Source organism: Drosophila albomicans, chromosome 2R (assembly GCF_009650485.2).
Source record: "Drosophila albomicans strain 15112-1751.03 chromosome 2R, ASM965048v2, whole genome shotgun sequence".
Classification (NCBI taxonomy): Eukaryota; Metazoa; Arthropoda; class Insecta; order Diptera; family Drosophilidae; genus Drosophila; species Drosophila albomicans.
Window position 1 is genome coordinate 22,997,106 of NC_047631.2, and position 13,930 is coordinate 23,011,035.

Here is a 13,930-nt window from a genome sequence, read left to right on the forward strand (position 1 = left end):
ATTTTAAAGGGAATTTAAACTAACATTTTAAACGAAAAAGATTTTTTTTAATAAATAAATTTACTTAGCCCCAGTGTCGTAAAAATATATAAAATATTTGCCGATCAACATTGTAGAATCTAAATATGTAGTGGTAAACCATCGAAGTAACATTGTTATGCTTATTCAAAATGATTTTCGTTAAGTGAGGAGTTCTTTTGTTCCCGTGAGGAGTAATTCGTTAAATAACAATTGGCGGTTGCTACAACATGTCGATGTTTACCAACACTCCACCACCATTTGAGTCGACATTTGTCAACACTCAACACGATTTGCCGCTTGCGAACGACAACAAAACGCGTAAATAAGTAATTAATAAAAATGCCCGATCAAACCGAAACAAGTCCCAAACTAAATGTAAGCAGCAGTGAGATTAAATCGCCCAGCTACGATTTAAAAAAGTTCAAATTGAAACGCATACTCAACAACAATAGCAAAGCGAAGAGCATCACATTGCTTGGTACTTTTCCGGATTTGTCTGAAACGGACACAGCAATTGTTGTTTTTGAGAAAAATGGTAATTGAATGATAAATTAAAATACTTGTGGTAAAATCTAATGTTTGTTATTGTTCCGCAGCTTATCGGGAGAGCGATGTGGCAACTGAAGCTGAAGTTGCAGCAGAGAAGGAGAAAGAAGAGCAAAAGCCGACTTATTTTAGCAGCGATTTAAAAGTGCGCACCGATTTTATTAACAATATTTACGGCAGTTTTCAATGTGTGCCCAATCCGGAATTGTGTGGTATGTAAATAATAATCTTTAAATTACACAAACATACACAATATCTTTCCCCATAGCCGTCAAGAGCACTGTGATTTACCCGGCAACCGATAAACACGTTGAGAAATATTCCATTTGTCAGAAGTACCTCATCAATGAAACGCCTGATCTCTATGCAACCATCACGTTGCCCTACATTACTTCCAGCCAATTCTCCCTGGATTGGGTATACAACATACTTGAGCACAAGCAGGAAAAAGAACGAATTGTGTTCGAAGACAACGATCCCGAGACTGGCTTCATTTTGCTGCCCGATCTCAAGTGGGATGGCCGCAATGTGGAGAACCTTTATCTGTTGGGCATTGTGCGCAATCGGGGAATCAAATCACTGCGAGATCTCAATGCCAGCCACTTGCCCATGCTGCGGCATTTGCGGGAAGCGGCCAAACAAGCTATACTTGAACGTTATGGCTTGAATCCTCACCAACTTCGCATGTATTTCCACTATCAGCCATCGTTCTATCATCTGCATGTTCATATCAATCCCATACGCAATGATGCCCCTGGCATTTGGTGTGAGAAGTCCCATATGCTGGACACAGTCATCAATAATCTGGAGCTGGTGTCGGATTATTATGCGCGTGCCTCTCTGCCGTTTGTTTTGTATGAGGGCAACAAGTTGTTGGAGTTGTACGATAAGCAATTGTCAGTGCGCAAGGCAGTAGTCAAGAAGGAAGAAGCGGATAAGGAGCAGGATGAGCTCGAGAAGAAAGAAGATGAGCCAGCAGAAGCATTTAGCGACGAAGAGCCAGAGGAGGCGCGTCAATGCAAGCGCATTAAGCTGAGCACGCCAGAGAAACAGGATGAATCGGAGAAAGATCTTGTGGCGCCGGCATGTGCTTAAGAAACGGTCTTTTTGAGCGTTGAACAAGTAAAAAGTATTTTATCAAAATAGTTTGATAAGCACAAATAATAATGAATAAAAAGTAATAATTGCATTCGAATGGAAGTTTTTTTTTTGTCAGTTTTTTTTTTGCATTTCTTTATTTATTTATTGATAGTGTCGCTATGTCTGTTTGTTGTGTATTGGTTTTGTTTTGTTGTAGTGTTTTGTTTGCTTTGCTGCTTTCTTTATGCTACATTCTGTCGTTAATTTTTGTTGCAATTTGCTGTGGCCTTTTGTGTATTCTAATATTTGTAATACGTTGAAATACAGCCAATTTGCCATTTTTTTGGGGATTCGTTTTGTTCATTTTTGTTTTGCTCGTTAATGATCAAAAATTTATATCTTATGTATGCGTTTAGAAATCATATACATATTTTTTGAGGGGCGCCTAAATGCTATTTTTGAAATAGGTCGAGTTTATTTTGTTTTGCTTTGCCTTTTGTTTTGGGATTCTTCGCGTGTTGTGGCAGCTGCCTTTGAAATGTTTGTTTTTTTTTTATATTTTGTATTTAGTATTTATCATATTTATAGTTTATAGATTAAATTTTCTAGCGTTGTATTCGAAAATGCCGAATTCGATTCGGCTTTTTTGTTTTTCGAAAGTCGTGCTAAGCGAATGCTTCGATTTCATAAGCTCATCTCCTGTCTTCTGCTCTTTTTTACGAGTTTACAGCAGCTGCGTGAGTGTGTATGTGTGTGTCTAAGTGTGTATTATGTGTGTGTGTGAGTGTAGGATACACAATCTCGGAAATCTCTTAGCCTGGAAGCCTTGTACAACATCGTTTAAATATACATACATACATAAATATTATTTCGAATACATACATATATGTGTGTGTACATACATATGCAATACATAAGCATATACATACATATAAAAATAACAAAAATAATAGTAGCAATAAAATCGTAGTGTGTAATTATGCCATTAATAAAAACAATGCGCACCCCGTCGTCGGCTTTGCCCCAAATACTTTCATCATCTCCATAATCTTGCATCCTCTTTAATTGCTGCTGTGGCTATTGAGGATCGGCGTTCCCTCTGCGCTACCCTCGCCCGGCTGCTGCTCCTGCTGTGGCACATACATCAATGCCGCCGAACTGGGCGATGTGTTCACCGACATGCTGCTTGTCATCGTCTTATCCGCATCCGATATCGACCAGTTGCGCTCCAATTGCTCTAATGCCGCCATCGTTGCCGTTGTCGTTACGCCAGCGCCGGAACTTTCGGATCCAGCGCCATCGTTGAGTACGCCCGCACGCAACGTCTCGCCCAGCAGCACCTCGATCTTATCCTGGTCATCCAGATGCACAAATCCCAGACGCACCAGTTCACTGGTCAAATCGGCAGCCGTATCCTCTTCGTTCACCTGACACGTCAGCTGTCGATTCATTTTGTCGTCCATGCGCAACAGTATTGTCATTAGTATATCGTTGCTGTCCTCCTTCAATTTCTTGACGCTGCACATCATGTTAACAATGCGACGTGATTCGGTGTCCACGGGTTCCGGCGTGGCCGATTTAACGGAATCAGCACGCTCTGGGGATGCGGCACGAGAACGAAAATGTGGTGGCTTCTTGCCGCTGTACGTGATCAGCGGATACACGCCATACTTGACATCCTCGACGAACTTTTCCAGCTTATCAGCGCCTGGCACATCGGAAAGGCTAAATTGATGGCGTTCCGTTGAACCGGACAGATTGAGCTGCGCCATTATTACATCGGGATGATTATAGCGCTGCATGAGGCCATCAAAGGCGGTTTCGGAAAACATGGTACGATTGGCAGGCGAGAAGACCAAACAATGGGCGGCCAACAGCTTCAAAGAATGCACCTGTAAATTTGACAAACTTTAAATAAAGTGTTTCGAAGGTATCTGCACGATACTCACCTCAAAGAGTAGTGGATGAAAAAGCAAATCGCTGGCACTTGGTCGATCCTGTGGCTGTGGATTCAAGCACTTCAGTATTAGATCACGCTGCAGATCATTGTCCAGACTATTGATTGTGCGCAATATGGTCTCCTCATTAATGGCTGTCGATTCGCTATTGCTCGACTGCGGCTGTATCTCCAGCGCGGCCATTTCCAGGGCGCACATTCCAAACGCATAAATGTCCACAGCCGCTGTTAATTGCTCCGCAGCACCATATTCGGGAGCATGGAAATAGTGGCCACCACGCTCCTGTTCGCGCTCCCTTTCACGCTCGCGCTGCTGCTGCTCGAGGTGCTGACGTCGCACGCTATAATGCACTGCATCGGGGACCACAGAGCCGATCTTGACCAGACCATTGTGCTGTATGAAAATGCTATCACAGGTTAAATTGCCATGAATGATGGGCGGCGAGCAGGAATGCAAATAACTGAGCGCGGACAGGATCTGTGTGCACCAGCGTCGCCACGACTCCAATGGCAAACGCTTCGCATTGCGCTTGGTGCGCTTGAGGAACTGTTTCAATGACCCCGACGACATGTACTCCGTAATGAAGATGACACGCGGTCGCTCCGCCTGTGAGATGTCCGTCCAATAGCGATGGAATTTGACAATATTCTGATGATCAAGCTGCAGCAGATTGTCAAAGACTTGACGCATCTTATCCTCCTGGGTTTTGAGCTCCTGCAGCTGCGCGTATTGCACCTCATTCCAAACGACCTCGACACCCTCCTCGGTGTCCATTGCCAGATGCACACAATCGATGCCGGGCACATCACGCTGATCCACTTCCTCGCGTCGCTTCAGCCAGCGTCCGCATGGCGACTCTTCCAGTATTTCGCTCTCATCTTCTGAATCATCGCCCGATTCCCTTGGCGATGAGTCCACAGCCAAGTTTGGAACGGCGCCGCCTTCTGGTGTTGCTGAAGTTGCAGTTGTTCCAGGTGCTCCAGTTGTTGTTGTTGCGGTTGTTGTTGTGCTTGAGGCGACTCCAGCGGCAGCTGTTGATGCACCAGCTGCTGCTGCTGCCTGCAATGTGCTCGACGTTGTCGTCAAAATGACGCTGGCGGGATTGGCTGCATTTGGACTCGGATTGGGATTCGTTTCATCCACGACGCTACCACTGCTGCCGGCATTTGCTTGGCTATTTGACATTAGGGTGCGGTCGTCGTTTGCTTTGGTTTCTGCTCACAAAAGCACTTTAAACGCTGCTGCCACTTTACTCTATATAGTTTGTTGTTGCTGTTACTGTTGTTGTTGTAGTGTTTGTGCTTGTTCAACTTTTGATACTTGTGATTTTTTTTTTGTTGAAATCGTAGAAATCGTGGTTTTGTGTTTGCTCTTCTCTCCAACAACAACAACAACTAGTCAATCTGCCGCTGCCACTTGCGCTGCCGCTAACGTCGCCGCTGCTCCACAGCCGCAACTTCTGCCCACACACACGCACACTCACACACACATACACAAGCACGTAGCACACACACACACGCTCCGCCACCACCCTTCCTGCTGCTCATACACAACCTCTGCCACTGCCTCTGCTTCTGCCTCTTCAGCCGTTGTTCAATAACACTCTCTGCTGCGGTCGCTCAGCCTTTTGCCTCCTCGTTGGTTAATTCCTTTTAGTGCAGCGGCTGCGTTTAACTATTAACTGCGCTTATTAGTCCTGATGTGCAGCCGTTTTGGCTTGTTTAGGCGTTTTTTTCACGCTTTTAAAACACCCAAAAAATGTGAGTAAATCGATGCATCGATGTTATCGATAATTATTGAACGATGTATCGCTATGCCGATATATTCTTGGCAATTCTCAATCACCGAGCTATCGAAAACTACACTATCGGTCTCTTGACACTTGGAATTAGAAAAATCAAAATTACATTCTGCCCTTCAACAAATTTTTGCAACGTGTTAATAGCACATGTAGACATATGAAACAAATGTAAATATTATTTATGCACTCACACAAACTTGTAACCTGCAATCAAATTGAGGGTGGTATATTTTACGTCATAAATTAGTACATTTTACCATTCAATTTTCGGGCACGCTGTTGTCGGCTTCGTACTGCGGGTTTGAGAACTAAAAGTTGTTCTTCAGATTTATTTAAATTGAAATATATGCATAATGGATAGCATTATTGGACGCAGTCAGTTTGTTTCAGAGACAGCGAATTTGTTTACAGACGAAAGGACAGCCACTGCACGAGCCAAGGTTTGTTACCGCTGCTGAAAGTTGAGGCGTCGTTGCCATTTGATACATTCTTGATGTCTCTTCTGACTTCTTTGGATTTATAGGTGGTCGAATGGTGCAATGAATTTGCTACGGCAGATGCATCATTGAAATGCGAACTCCTTGTTAAAGTGCAGGAAATTGTACTGGGCTCATGCATTGAACTGGCCGAAGAGTTTCTGGAGTCGGTGCTCTCGCTTGCCCACGATCAAAATCAGGAGGTACGCAAGCAAGTTGTCTCGTTTGTTGAGCAGATTTGGTAAGCCCTTAAAACAACAACATGCTAGAAAAGTAGTCAATGATTACATTTAATTGCAGTAAAGTCAAAGTTGAGCTGTTGCCCTATGTGATCAATGTGATTTCCATGCTGTTGCGTGACAGCTCAGCCCAAGTCATCAAACGTGTGATCCAGGCATGTGGCAGCATTTACAGGAATGGATTGCAATATTTAAGCAGTCTAACGGATGCCACGGATAGCGCCGAGCAAGCCTGGAGCGTGCTCAGCTTGATAAAGGCACAAATACTGGACATGATCGACAATGAAAACGATGGCATTCGCACAAATGCTATCAAATTTCTTGAGGGCATTATTATACTGCAGAGTTATGCGGACGAGGACAGTATGAAGCGAGAGGGTGACTTCTCTCTGACGGACATACCAGAGCATTGCAAGCTGATCAGACGCCAAAAACTGCAGGACGAAGGCACCAATATTTTTGATATAATGCTGCAATTTCATGGCACCACACACATCTCATCTGTGAATCTGATTGCCTGCACAAGTAGTTTGTGCACTGTGGCGAAAATGCGTCCCATCTTCATGGGCTCTGTAGTTGAAGCTTTTCGGCATTTGAACAACAATCTGCCGCCAACTTTAACCGATTCACAAGTGAGCTCCGTGCGCAAGAGTTTGCGAATGCAGCTGCAAACACTATTGAAACTGCGTGGTTCGTTTGAATTCGCTGGTACCATACGCAACATCTTGATGGATCTGGGCGCCAGTGCCAATGAAATCCAAAAGCTTGTGCCTAAAATGGACAAGCAGGAAATGGCACGTCGGCAAAAGCGCATTCTGGAAAATGCAGCACAAAGTTTGGCTAAGAAGGCGCGTTTAGTAGAACAGGAGCAATCACAACAGCAGCAGCCACGTGAAATGGAACTGGATGAGGAGGAGTTGGAGCGGCAGCGTCAGAAGAGCACACGTGTTAATGAAAAGTTTCTCACTGAACATTTGCGTGCCACAGAGACTGTGATTAATCTAGTTGTGGAGTTTCTACCCAACTTACCGGAAGTTGCAACGGAAAAGTTCTTGACCGAGTATACGCCCATCAAGCAATTGTCACTTCCACAGCAAGTGAGCAATATTGCGCGTCAATTTGGCCAACAATTGACTGAATTGCGACTTGGTCCGGGTTCGGCTGCTTTTAGTAAAGAGCCGCCCATGAGACCCAAGACTGTTTCACAAACTGCTGTTCCAGAAACATCCCCAGTGGCCATGGAAGTGGATTCACCTGATAAGTTAAGTGAACAAGAGCTGCAGCGTAAGGAAGAGGCTACAAAAAAGCTGCGCGAGACTATGGAGCGCTCCAAGGGCGAGCAGACAGTCATTGAGCGCATGAAAGAGCGTGCAAAAACGCTTAAGCTCCAAGAGATCACCAAACCTCTGGCACGAAATCTCAAAGAGAAGTTTCTATTGGAAGCAGTCATGCGTATTCTCAACTCGGAGCGTCAGTGTATCATGGGTGGAGTAGCATCGAAGAGACGCAAGCTGGTCACCGTCATTGCAGCAACATTTCCAGACAATGTTCGTTATGGTATACTGGAGTTTATCCTGGAGGATGTTAAGCAACGCATAGATCTGGCCTTCTCCTGGCTATTTGAGGAATACTCTCTGTTGCAAGGTTTCACCCGTCATACGTATGTGAAGACAGAGAATCGTCCGGATCATGCGTACAATGAACTCTTGAATAAACTCATTAATGGCATCAGTCAGCGGTGTGATTACAAGGAAAAAATCATTCTGTTGCGTCGAGTTTATCTTGAGGCTCCCATTCTGCCCGAGGATGCTATTGCTCAATTGGTGCAGTTATGCTTGATTGAAGAGTTTATGCCACATGGCTTAGAGTTGGTCAAGGATCTGGCTGTATTGCGTCCACCTCGGAAAACTCGTTTTGTACGCATACTCCTCAATTATGCTGTACATGAACGCGCCGATCTGCGGGAACGTGCTTTGGCTCACTTGGTTACCATCTATCATGTTCACAAAATTGCGCCGGCACGCATTGATGAGTTTGCCTTGGAGTGGCTGGAGTTTGTAATTGCAGAAACTCCCCCGAAGAATATATTCTCGGCAGATTATGGACGACCAACGCCGGAGGCAGCTTGGAAAGAAGACACCGCTAAGGTCTGTTTGCTGCTAGCGCTCACACTTCTGCCCTATAAGCCAGAAGGTAAGTAACAATTAATTTAATATGTATAAATAATATAAATATTAACGGACTAATTGTTGCAGTTTATCTCGATAAGATTTGCAAGGTGTTTTTGGAGACCTCGGCAGAACTGAAACGCACAATTTTACGTAGTTTAGATGCTCCCATTAAGAAACTTGGTGTGGAAAATCCTGAAGTGTTGAAATTGCTGGAGAGCTGTCCAAAGGGCTTGGAAACGCTGGTTATACGCATCATTTACATTTTGACTGAACGTGTGCCCACATTGAATCCAGATTTGGTGCGACGCGTGCGCGAACTTTACCAAAACAAAGTCAAGGATGTACGCGTGCTTATTCCCATTTTGAGTGGATTGTCACGTGCCGAATTGATCGCTGTGCTGCCCAAACTAATCAAACTGAATCAGGCTGTGGTTAAAGAGGTGTTCAATCGCCTGCTTGGTATTGGTGCTGAGTTCGCACATCAGCAGATGGCGTTGACACCAACGGATTTGCTTGTGGCTTTGCACACCATTGATACAAATGTGTGCGACCTGAAGGCAATTGTTAAGGCAACCTCGTTGTGTTTGGCTGAACGTGAGGTTTATACTCAGGAAGTTCTAATGGCTGTGCTCCAGCAGTTGGTTGAAATACTACCCATTCCGACTTTGATGATGCGCACCACCATACAGAGTTTAACGCTATGTCCACGTCTTTCTAACTTTGTGCTGAATCTGCTACAACGTCTAATACTAAAACAGGTGTGGCGTCAAAAGGTTATATGGGAGGGCTTCCTAAAGACGGTGCAACGACTCAAACCACAATCGTTACCCGTTATGTTGCAATTACCTGCACCTCAACTATCAGATGCACTTCAGCAGTGTCCGGATCTTAGGCCCCAACTGCTGGAGTATGCAGAAAGCATACAGGATGAACCAATGAGTGGCATCACTCAGCAAGTACTGGACATTATTAGCGGCAAGACCGTGGATGTCTTTGTGACGGTAATTTTTAGATTTGAATAGGATAAGACATTTACTAATAATTATACTTAATTTTACAGGATGAAAGCGGTGGCTACATCAACCCTGACAACATCAAGAAAGAGTTGGTAGATCCTTCGGATATAGGCATTATTTCGACGGTACCAGTCTTAACATCCCTGCCAGCTGCAAATCCAATACCTGTACCAACTCCGCAGCCAGTACCTGCTCCTGGGCAAAGCGAGTTAAATCAACCACTGCCACCTGGCGAGGATTAGTCTAATATTAGTTTAGTTGATTTTGTTAACTTTACGGATTTTACTAAACCCGCTGAAGTTTTAAAAATGTTCATTACGTGCCCAATTCATTTATAGCTAACCCTTTCCATTTGGATTCACCACCTGACAGGTTGCCGTCCGTTACTTAGTATATTTTGCAAGATTTTTTGGTATATTGAGAAACACCGCAAATGGTCTCTTTCGCATAGAAGGTTTCTTATCGCGCTAAATTTGAATTTGAGTTCCTTGATTATGATGTGCTTGACTGATAAGTTTTTTCTCTGATTCGATTATGGGTTGCGTAATATATAATGGACAACTTTGCCTATAAACCATATTAAAAAAAAACATGTTATCAATATCAATAAACCTGGTGCGAATAAAAGTCTAAAATATACAAAAGAAATAATTTTATTTCAACAACATACATTATTATTAAATAATACTCTAAAAGGTCCTTATTCAAGTCGTATTTAATTATAGGCATCCTCAAACTCTTGCATTATCTTTATAACGGGTTCATTTAAATACTCGCGAACCTTCCAGTTACTTGCGAAATCACCGTGGTCCCATAAAGGATCCTCCATAAGCCGCACGTCTTTATTGGGAAGTCGATCTGCCAAAGCGAGAACGTCTTCTACTGCAGCAAGCTCATCATTAAGTCCATACCATAAGTAAACTTTAGAAGTTATTTCTTCAACTGGATAATCGGGTGGTGTTTCTGAACCGTAGACTTCTAGGTTTTTTGCTGTCCCATGATCATATTGTCGAAAATGTCCAGACTGTTGTTCCTGTAGGTAATGTATCATCTGATTTGTTGAACAACCAGCAGGATGTGTTGCTAATTGCTCAGGCGTGACAGTCTAAATTCAATGTTACAAATCAAGAAGTGCGGAATAATTAGATATTATCTTTTCTTACCACGTTCGTTCTGCCACCCTCATCTCCTATTAAACTGTCACAAGTTGGTCGCAACATCTGATCCGGCTCACAAAAATTAAAAAGTAAGGTCAACAAAAATTCATTGTGAGGTATAAATTCTTGACAGGAAAACAATAAAGAATAGGCATTTCGTTGACCCAGATAAGGAGCCACAGCGCGCACAAACGGGCTTTCCAAGTTCGTCATAATTGCAATAGGAGCGAACATGTGAGCAGTTTTGATCTTCTCATTGTATTCGGGACGTGTGGACATCAACGTGAAAAATACTGTAGTTCCCTGTGAGTGACCCACGTAATGGATTGCCTTCTGACCTTGTCCATTTGTTTTAAGAGCGTAATCTATCATGGCAGCTATATCATAGTGACCAATCTCGTGCCAACTGAATCGCCAGAAATACGGATGTTCTGTGGACAGACTCGTGTGATTCTTAGAGTAAGTGTTGCCGCGAGCATTTCCAAGCCAAACATCGTACCCGGCATCCGCTAGCATAAAAGCTAGAGCATCGTCTGGGCCAGTTAGTATCCACCCATCCGAGCAACTCAACAAACCATGCTGAATAAGGACAATCGGGCGATATTCATTTTGATTCTGTAACTTATGGGAGTAGGGTATGCGAAACACTCCAACGATATATCCATCCTCAGTAACGATATGATGATGTTCCGCCGGATAACCATGAGCAGCTATACGTTCGCTCTAATGAAAGTTACTGCTTAGAATTGATGTCTTAATCCTTGTATTTTCATCACTTACAGTTGTGCGTCTTCCTTTAAGACTTATATGCGCCTCAGGATTATTGTACAGCTTGTAAAAGTCAATATCGGGTGTCCTAATATTAAGTGCGACGGATTGCGAAACTCCAACCGCAACTACCGAGAAAACTAAAGCCAAAAGGAATCGATTCTGCATCGTACAGCGATTGAGCTACAACTGAGCTTGGTCCAACATTGCAGCTAATTTTTGTAGTACAATGTTCAAGGCATATCATCAAGTGGTCAATATCAACAGTGTTTATTAATAAAGCATCTTAAGATAAGACGGATAATAAAATCAACTATAAACTGCAATTTGGTGAAGGTAATTCCGCGGATAAAAGATTAAGGTACATCATCTGAGCACCTAACAAATTTAATAATATATTGACTTAAAAATGGGAAAACTCTATTTTAAGAGTTAAATGATACTTCCTTTTAACCTGCTATAGCAATACAAGCGGCATGATACAAGAATTCGAATTGTGTTAATACACAAAATAATGTACTATATAAGATACTTTCCGTATTTTGGAAAAACCAGAGAATCAATAAATGATTTATGGACTTCTGGGCGATTAATACAATCATCGATGGGGGTATTTAAGATTATCTACACAATAAACATTTTCAAATTGATAAGTGTTGTGACGTTCGCTATTCTAAGAATAATTGAAATATTAGCTGGAAATATCAATCAATGAATAGTTATAAAAAAAGCTAAAGGGTTTTATTGAATCACTTTTTTTCTTTATCATTATCAAATTGACAAGGGGTGCAGAAAATAATTATTCTTTAATCTTTTTATGGGTAATTATTTAAGTGCTTAGAATTTTCCTGCAAACAAATAATTGCACTTAGTGTATGTTTTGATAATCCTTCTTATCTTAAGAATTCTTGTTTATAAATATTCTTGTCAGTGACCACTTGATGATAAGTCTTGAACAGGCTGCTACAAAAATCCAGGTGCAATGTTGCCCAACCTCAGTTGTCGCCTAACCGTTGTACGATGAAGAATCGATTCCTCTTGGCTTTAATTTTTTTGGTGGTTGCGGTTTTAATTTCTCAATCAACCGCTGCTAATATAAGGTCGGGCGATTTTGATTTTTATAAACTATATAATGATCCTGAGGCGCATATAAGTCTTAAGGGGAGACGCACAACAGTAAGTCACAAAGTTACAAGGAAAAAGATTTCAATTCTAAGCGATAACTTCCAATAGAGTGATCGTATGGCCGCCCATGGATATCCGGCGGAACATCATCATATCGTTACCGAGGATGGATATATCGTAGGAGTTTTTCGGATACCATACTCCCATAAACTACAAAATCAGAATGAGTACCGTCCCATTGTGCTTATTCAGCATGGCTTGACGAGCTGCTCGGATGCCTGGGTATTGAATGGCCCAGACGATGGCTTGCCTTATTTACTGGCGGATGCCGGGTACGATGTTTGGCTTGGAAATGCTCGCGGCAACACTTACTCTAGGAATCACACGAGTCTGTCCACAGAACATCCGTATTTCTGGCGATTCAGTTGGCACGAGATTGGTCACTATGATATAGCAGCCATGATAGATTACGCCCTCAAAACAAATGGACAAGGTCAGAAGGCAATCCATTACGTGGGTCACTCACAGGGAACTACAGTATTTTTCACGTTGATGTCCACACGTCCCGAATACAATGAGAAGATCAAAACTGCTCATATGTATGCTCCCATTGCGATAATGACCAACTTGGAGAACGCATTTGTGCGCGCTGTGGCTCCTTATCTGGGTCAACGAAATGCATATTCTTTATTGTTTTCCTGTCAAGAATTTATACCTAATAATGATTTCTTGTTGGCGTTACTTTTTAACTTCTGTGAGCCGGATCAGATGTTGCGACCAAGTTGCGAGAAGGTAATGGAAAATATTTATGCTAAAGACCGTAAAAACAAGGTAAGAAATAATAATAATAGATTAATTACTTGATAGATATTGAAATTAAATAATTTTCAGACTGCCTTACCCGAGGGATTAGCAACACATCCAGGCGGTTGTTCAACCAATCAGATGATACATTATCTACAGGAACAACAGTCTGGACATTTTCGGCAGTACGATCATGGAACAGCAAAGAATCTGGAAATCTATGGTTCAGAAACACCACCCGACTACCCAGTTGAAGAAATAACTTCTAAAGTTTACTTATGGTATGGACTCAATGATAATCTTGCTGCAGTGGAAGACGTTCTCGCTTTGGCGGATCGACTTCCCAATAGAGAGGTGCGACTTATTGAGGATCCTCTATGGGACCATATTGATTTTGCAATGAACATGGAGGCTCGCAAATATTTAAATGATCCAGTTATTGAGATAATGCAAGAGTTTGAGAATGACAATAATTAAGTGTGATTATGTATTATTTAAAAAGTATGTAGATATACATATATTTTTAGATTTAGCTTTAAAATATTTTTATGTATCATTTATCAACTATTTCACAACGAGGAAAAACTGACGTATACGTAATTTTTCATTTAGATCAATTTATCTTTACGCGAAGATATGTATTTTTTACAAATGCCGATGTTATTATCATCACACAAAGATCTTTAATTTTACAATGTACCGACTAACTGAAAAAATACCTATTTTCTATTGTTGCTGACGTGAAAAGGATTCGCTTCAATTTAATCT

General features: G+C 42.2%; 5 protein-coding genes across 5 annotated transcripts; 3 read left to right on the forward strand and 2 right to left on the reverse strand.

Moving 5' to 3' along the window:
- The first annotated feature begins 196 nt into the window (after positions 1–196).
- LOC117573415 (m7GpppX diphosphatase) lies at positions 197–1,751 on the forward strand. Its single transcript, XM_034256620.2, has 3 exons — positions 197–556; positions 618–779; positions 836–1,751. Exons 1-3 carry the CDS (start codon positions 361–363, stop codon positions 1,660–1,662), a joined length of 1,185 nt encoding a protein of 394 aa, XP_034112511.1. The 5' UTR covers positions 197–360; the 3' UTR covers positions 1,663–1,751.
- A 775-nt stretch (positions 1,752–2,526) lies between these two features.
- LOC117573414 (nuclear receptor-binding protein homolog) lies at positions 2,527–5,400 on the reverse strand. The gene is made up of 2 exons (XM_034256619.2): positions 3,597–5,400; positions 2,527–3,539 (listed from the first exon to the last, which is right to left on the reverse strand). Exons 1-2 carry the CDS (start codon positions 4,788–4,790, stop codon positions 2,709–2,711), a joined length of 2,025 nt encoding a protein of 674 aa, XP_034112510.1. The 5' UTR covers positions 4,791–5,400; the 3' UTR covers positions 2,527–2,708.
- A 103-nt stretch (positions 5,401–5,503) lies between these two features.
- LOC117573413 (symplekin) lies at positions 5,504–9,927 on the forward strand. The gene is made up of 5 exons (XM_034256618.2): positions 5,504–5,846; positions 5,930–6,123; positions 6,183–8,314; positions 8,377–9,293; positions 9,353–9,927. Exons 1-5 carry the CDS (start codon positions 5,760–5,762, stop codon positions 9,548–9,550), a joined length of 3,528 nt encoding a protein of 1,175 aa, XP_034112509.2. The 5' UTR covers positions 5,504–5,759; the 3' UTR covers positions 9,551–9,927.
- A 24-nt stretch (positions 9,928–9,951) lies between these two features.
- On the reverse strand, positions 9,952–11,602 carry LOC117575097 (lipase 3-like). The gene is made up of 3 exons (XM_034259198.2): positions 11,246–11,602; positions 10,472–11,188; positions 9,952–10,413 (listed from the first exon to the last, which is right to left on the reverse strand). Exons 1-3 carry the CDS (start codon positions 11,399–11,401, stop codon positions 10,024–10,026), a joined length of 1,263 nt encoding a protein of 420 aa, XP_034115089.1. The 5' UTR covers positions 11,402–11,602; the 3' UTR covers positions 9,952–10,023.
- Positions 11,603–12,008: 406 nt separating this feature from the next.
- LOC117574811 (lipase 3-like) lies at positions 12,009–13,929 on the forward strand. Its single transcript, XM_034258778.2, has 3 exons — positions 12,009–12,409; positions 12,467–13,189; positions 13,250–13,929. The coding sequence occupies exons 1-3, from the start codon at positions 12,254–12,256 to the stop codon at positions 13,637–13,639; spliced, it is 1,269 nt and encodes a 422-aa protein (XP_034114669.1). The 5' UTR covers positions 12,009–12,253; the 3' UTR covers positions 13,640–13,929.
- The last annotated feature ends 1 nt before the right edge of the window (position 13,930 follows it).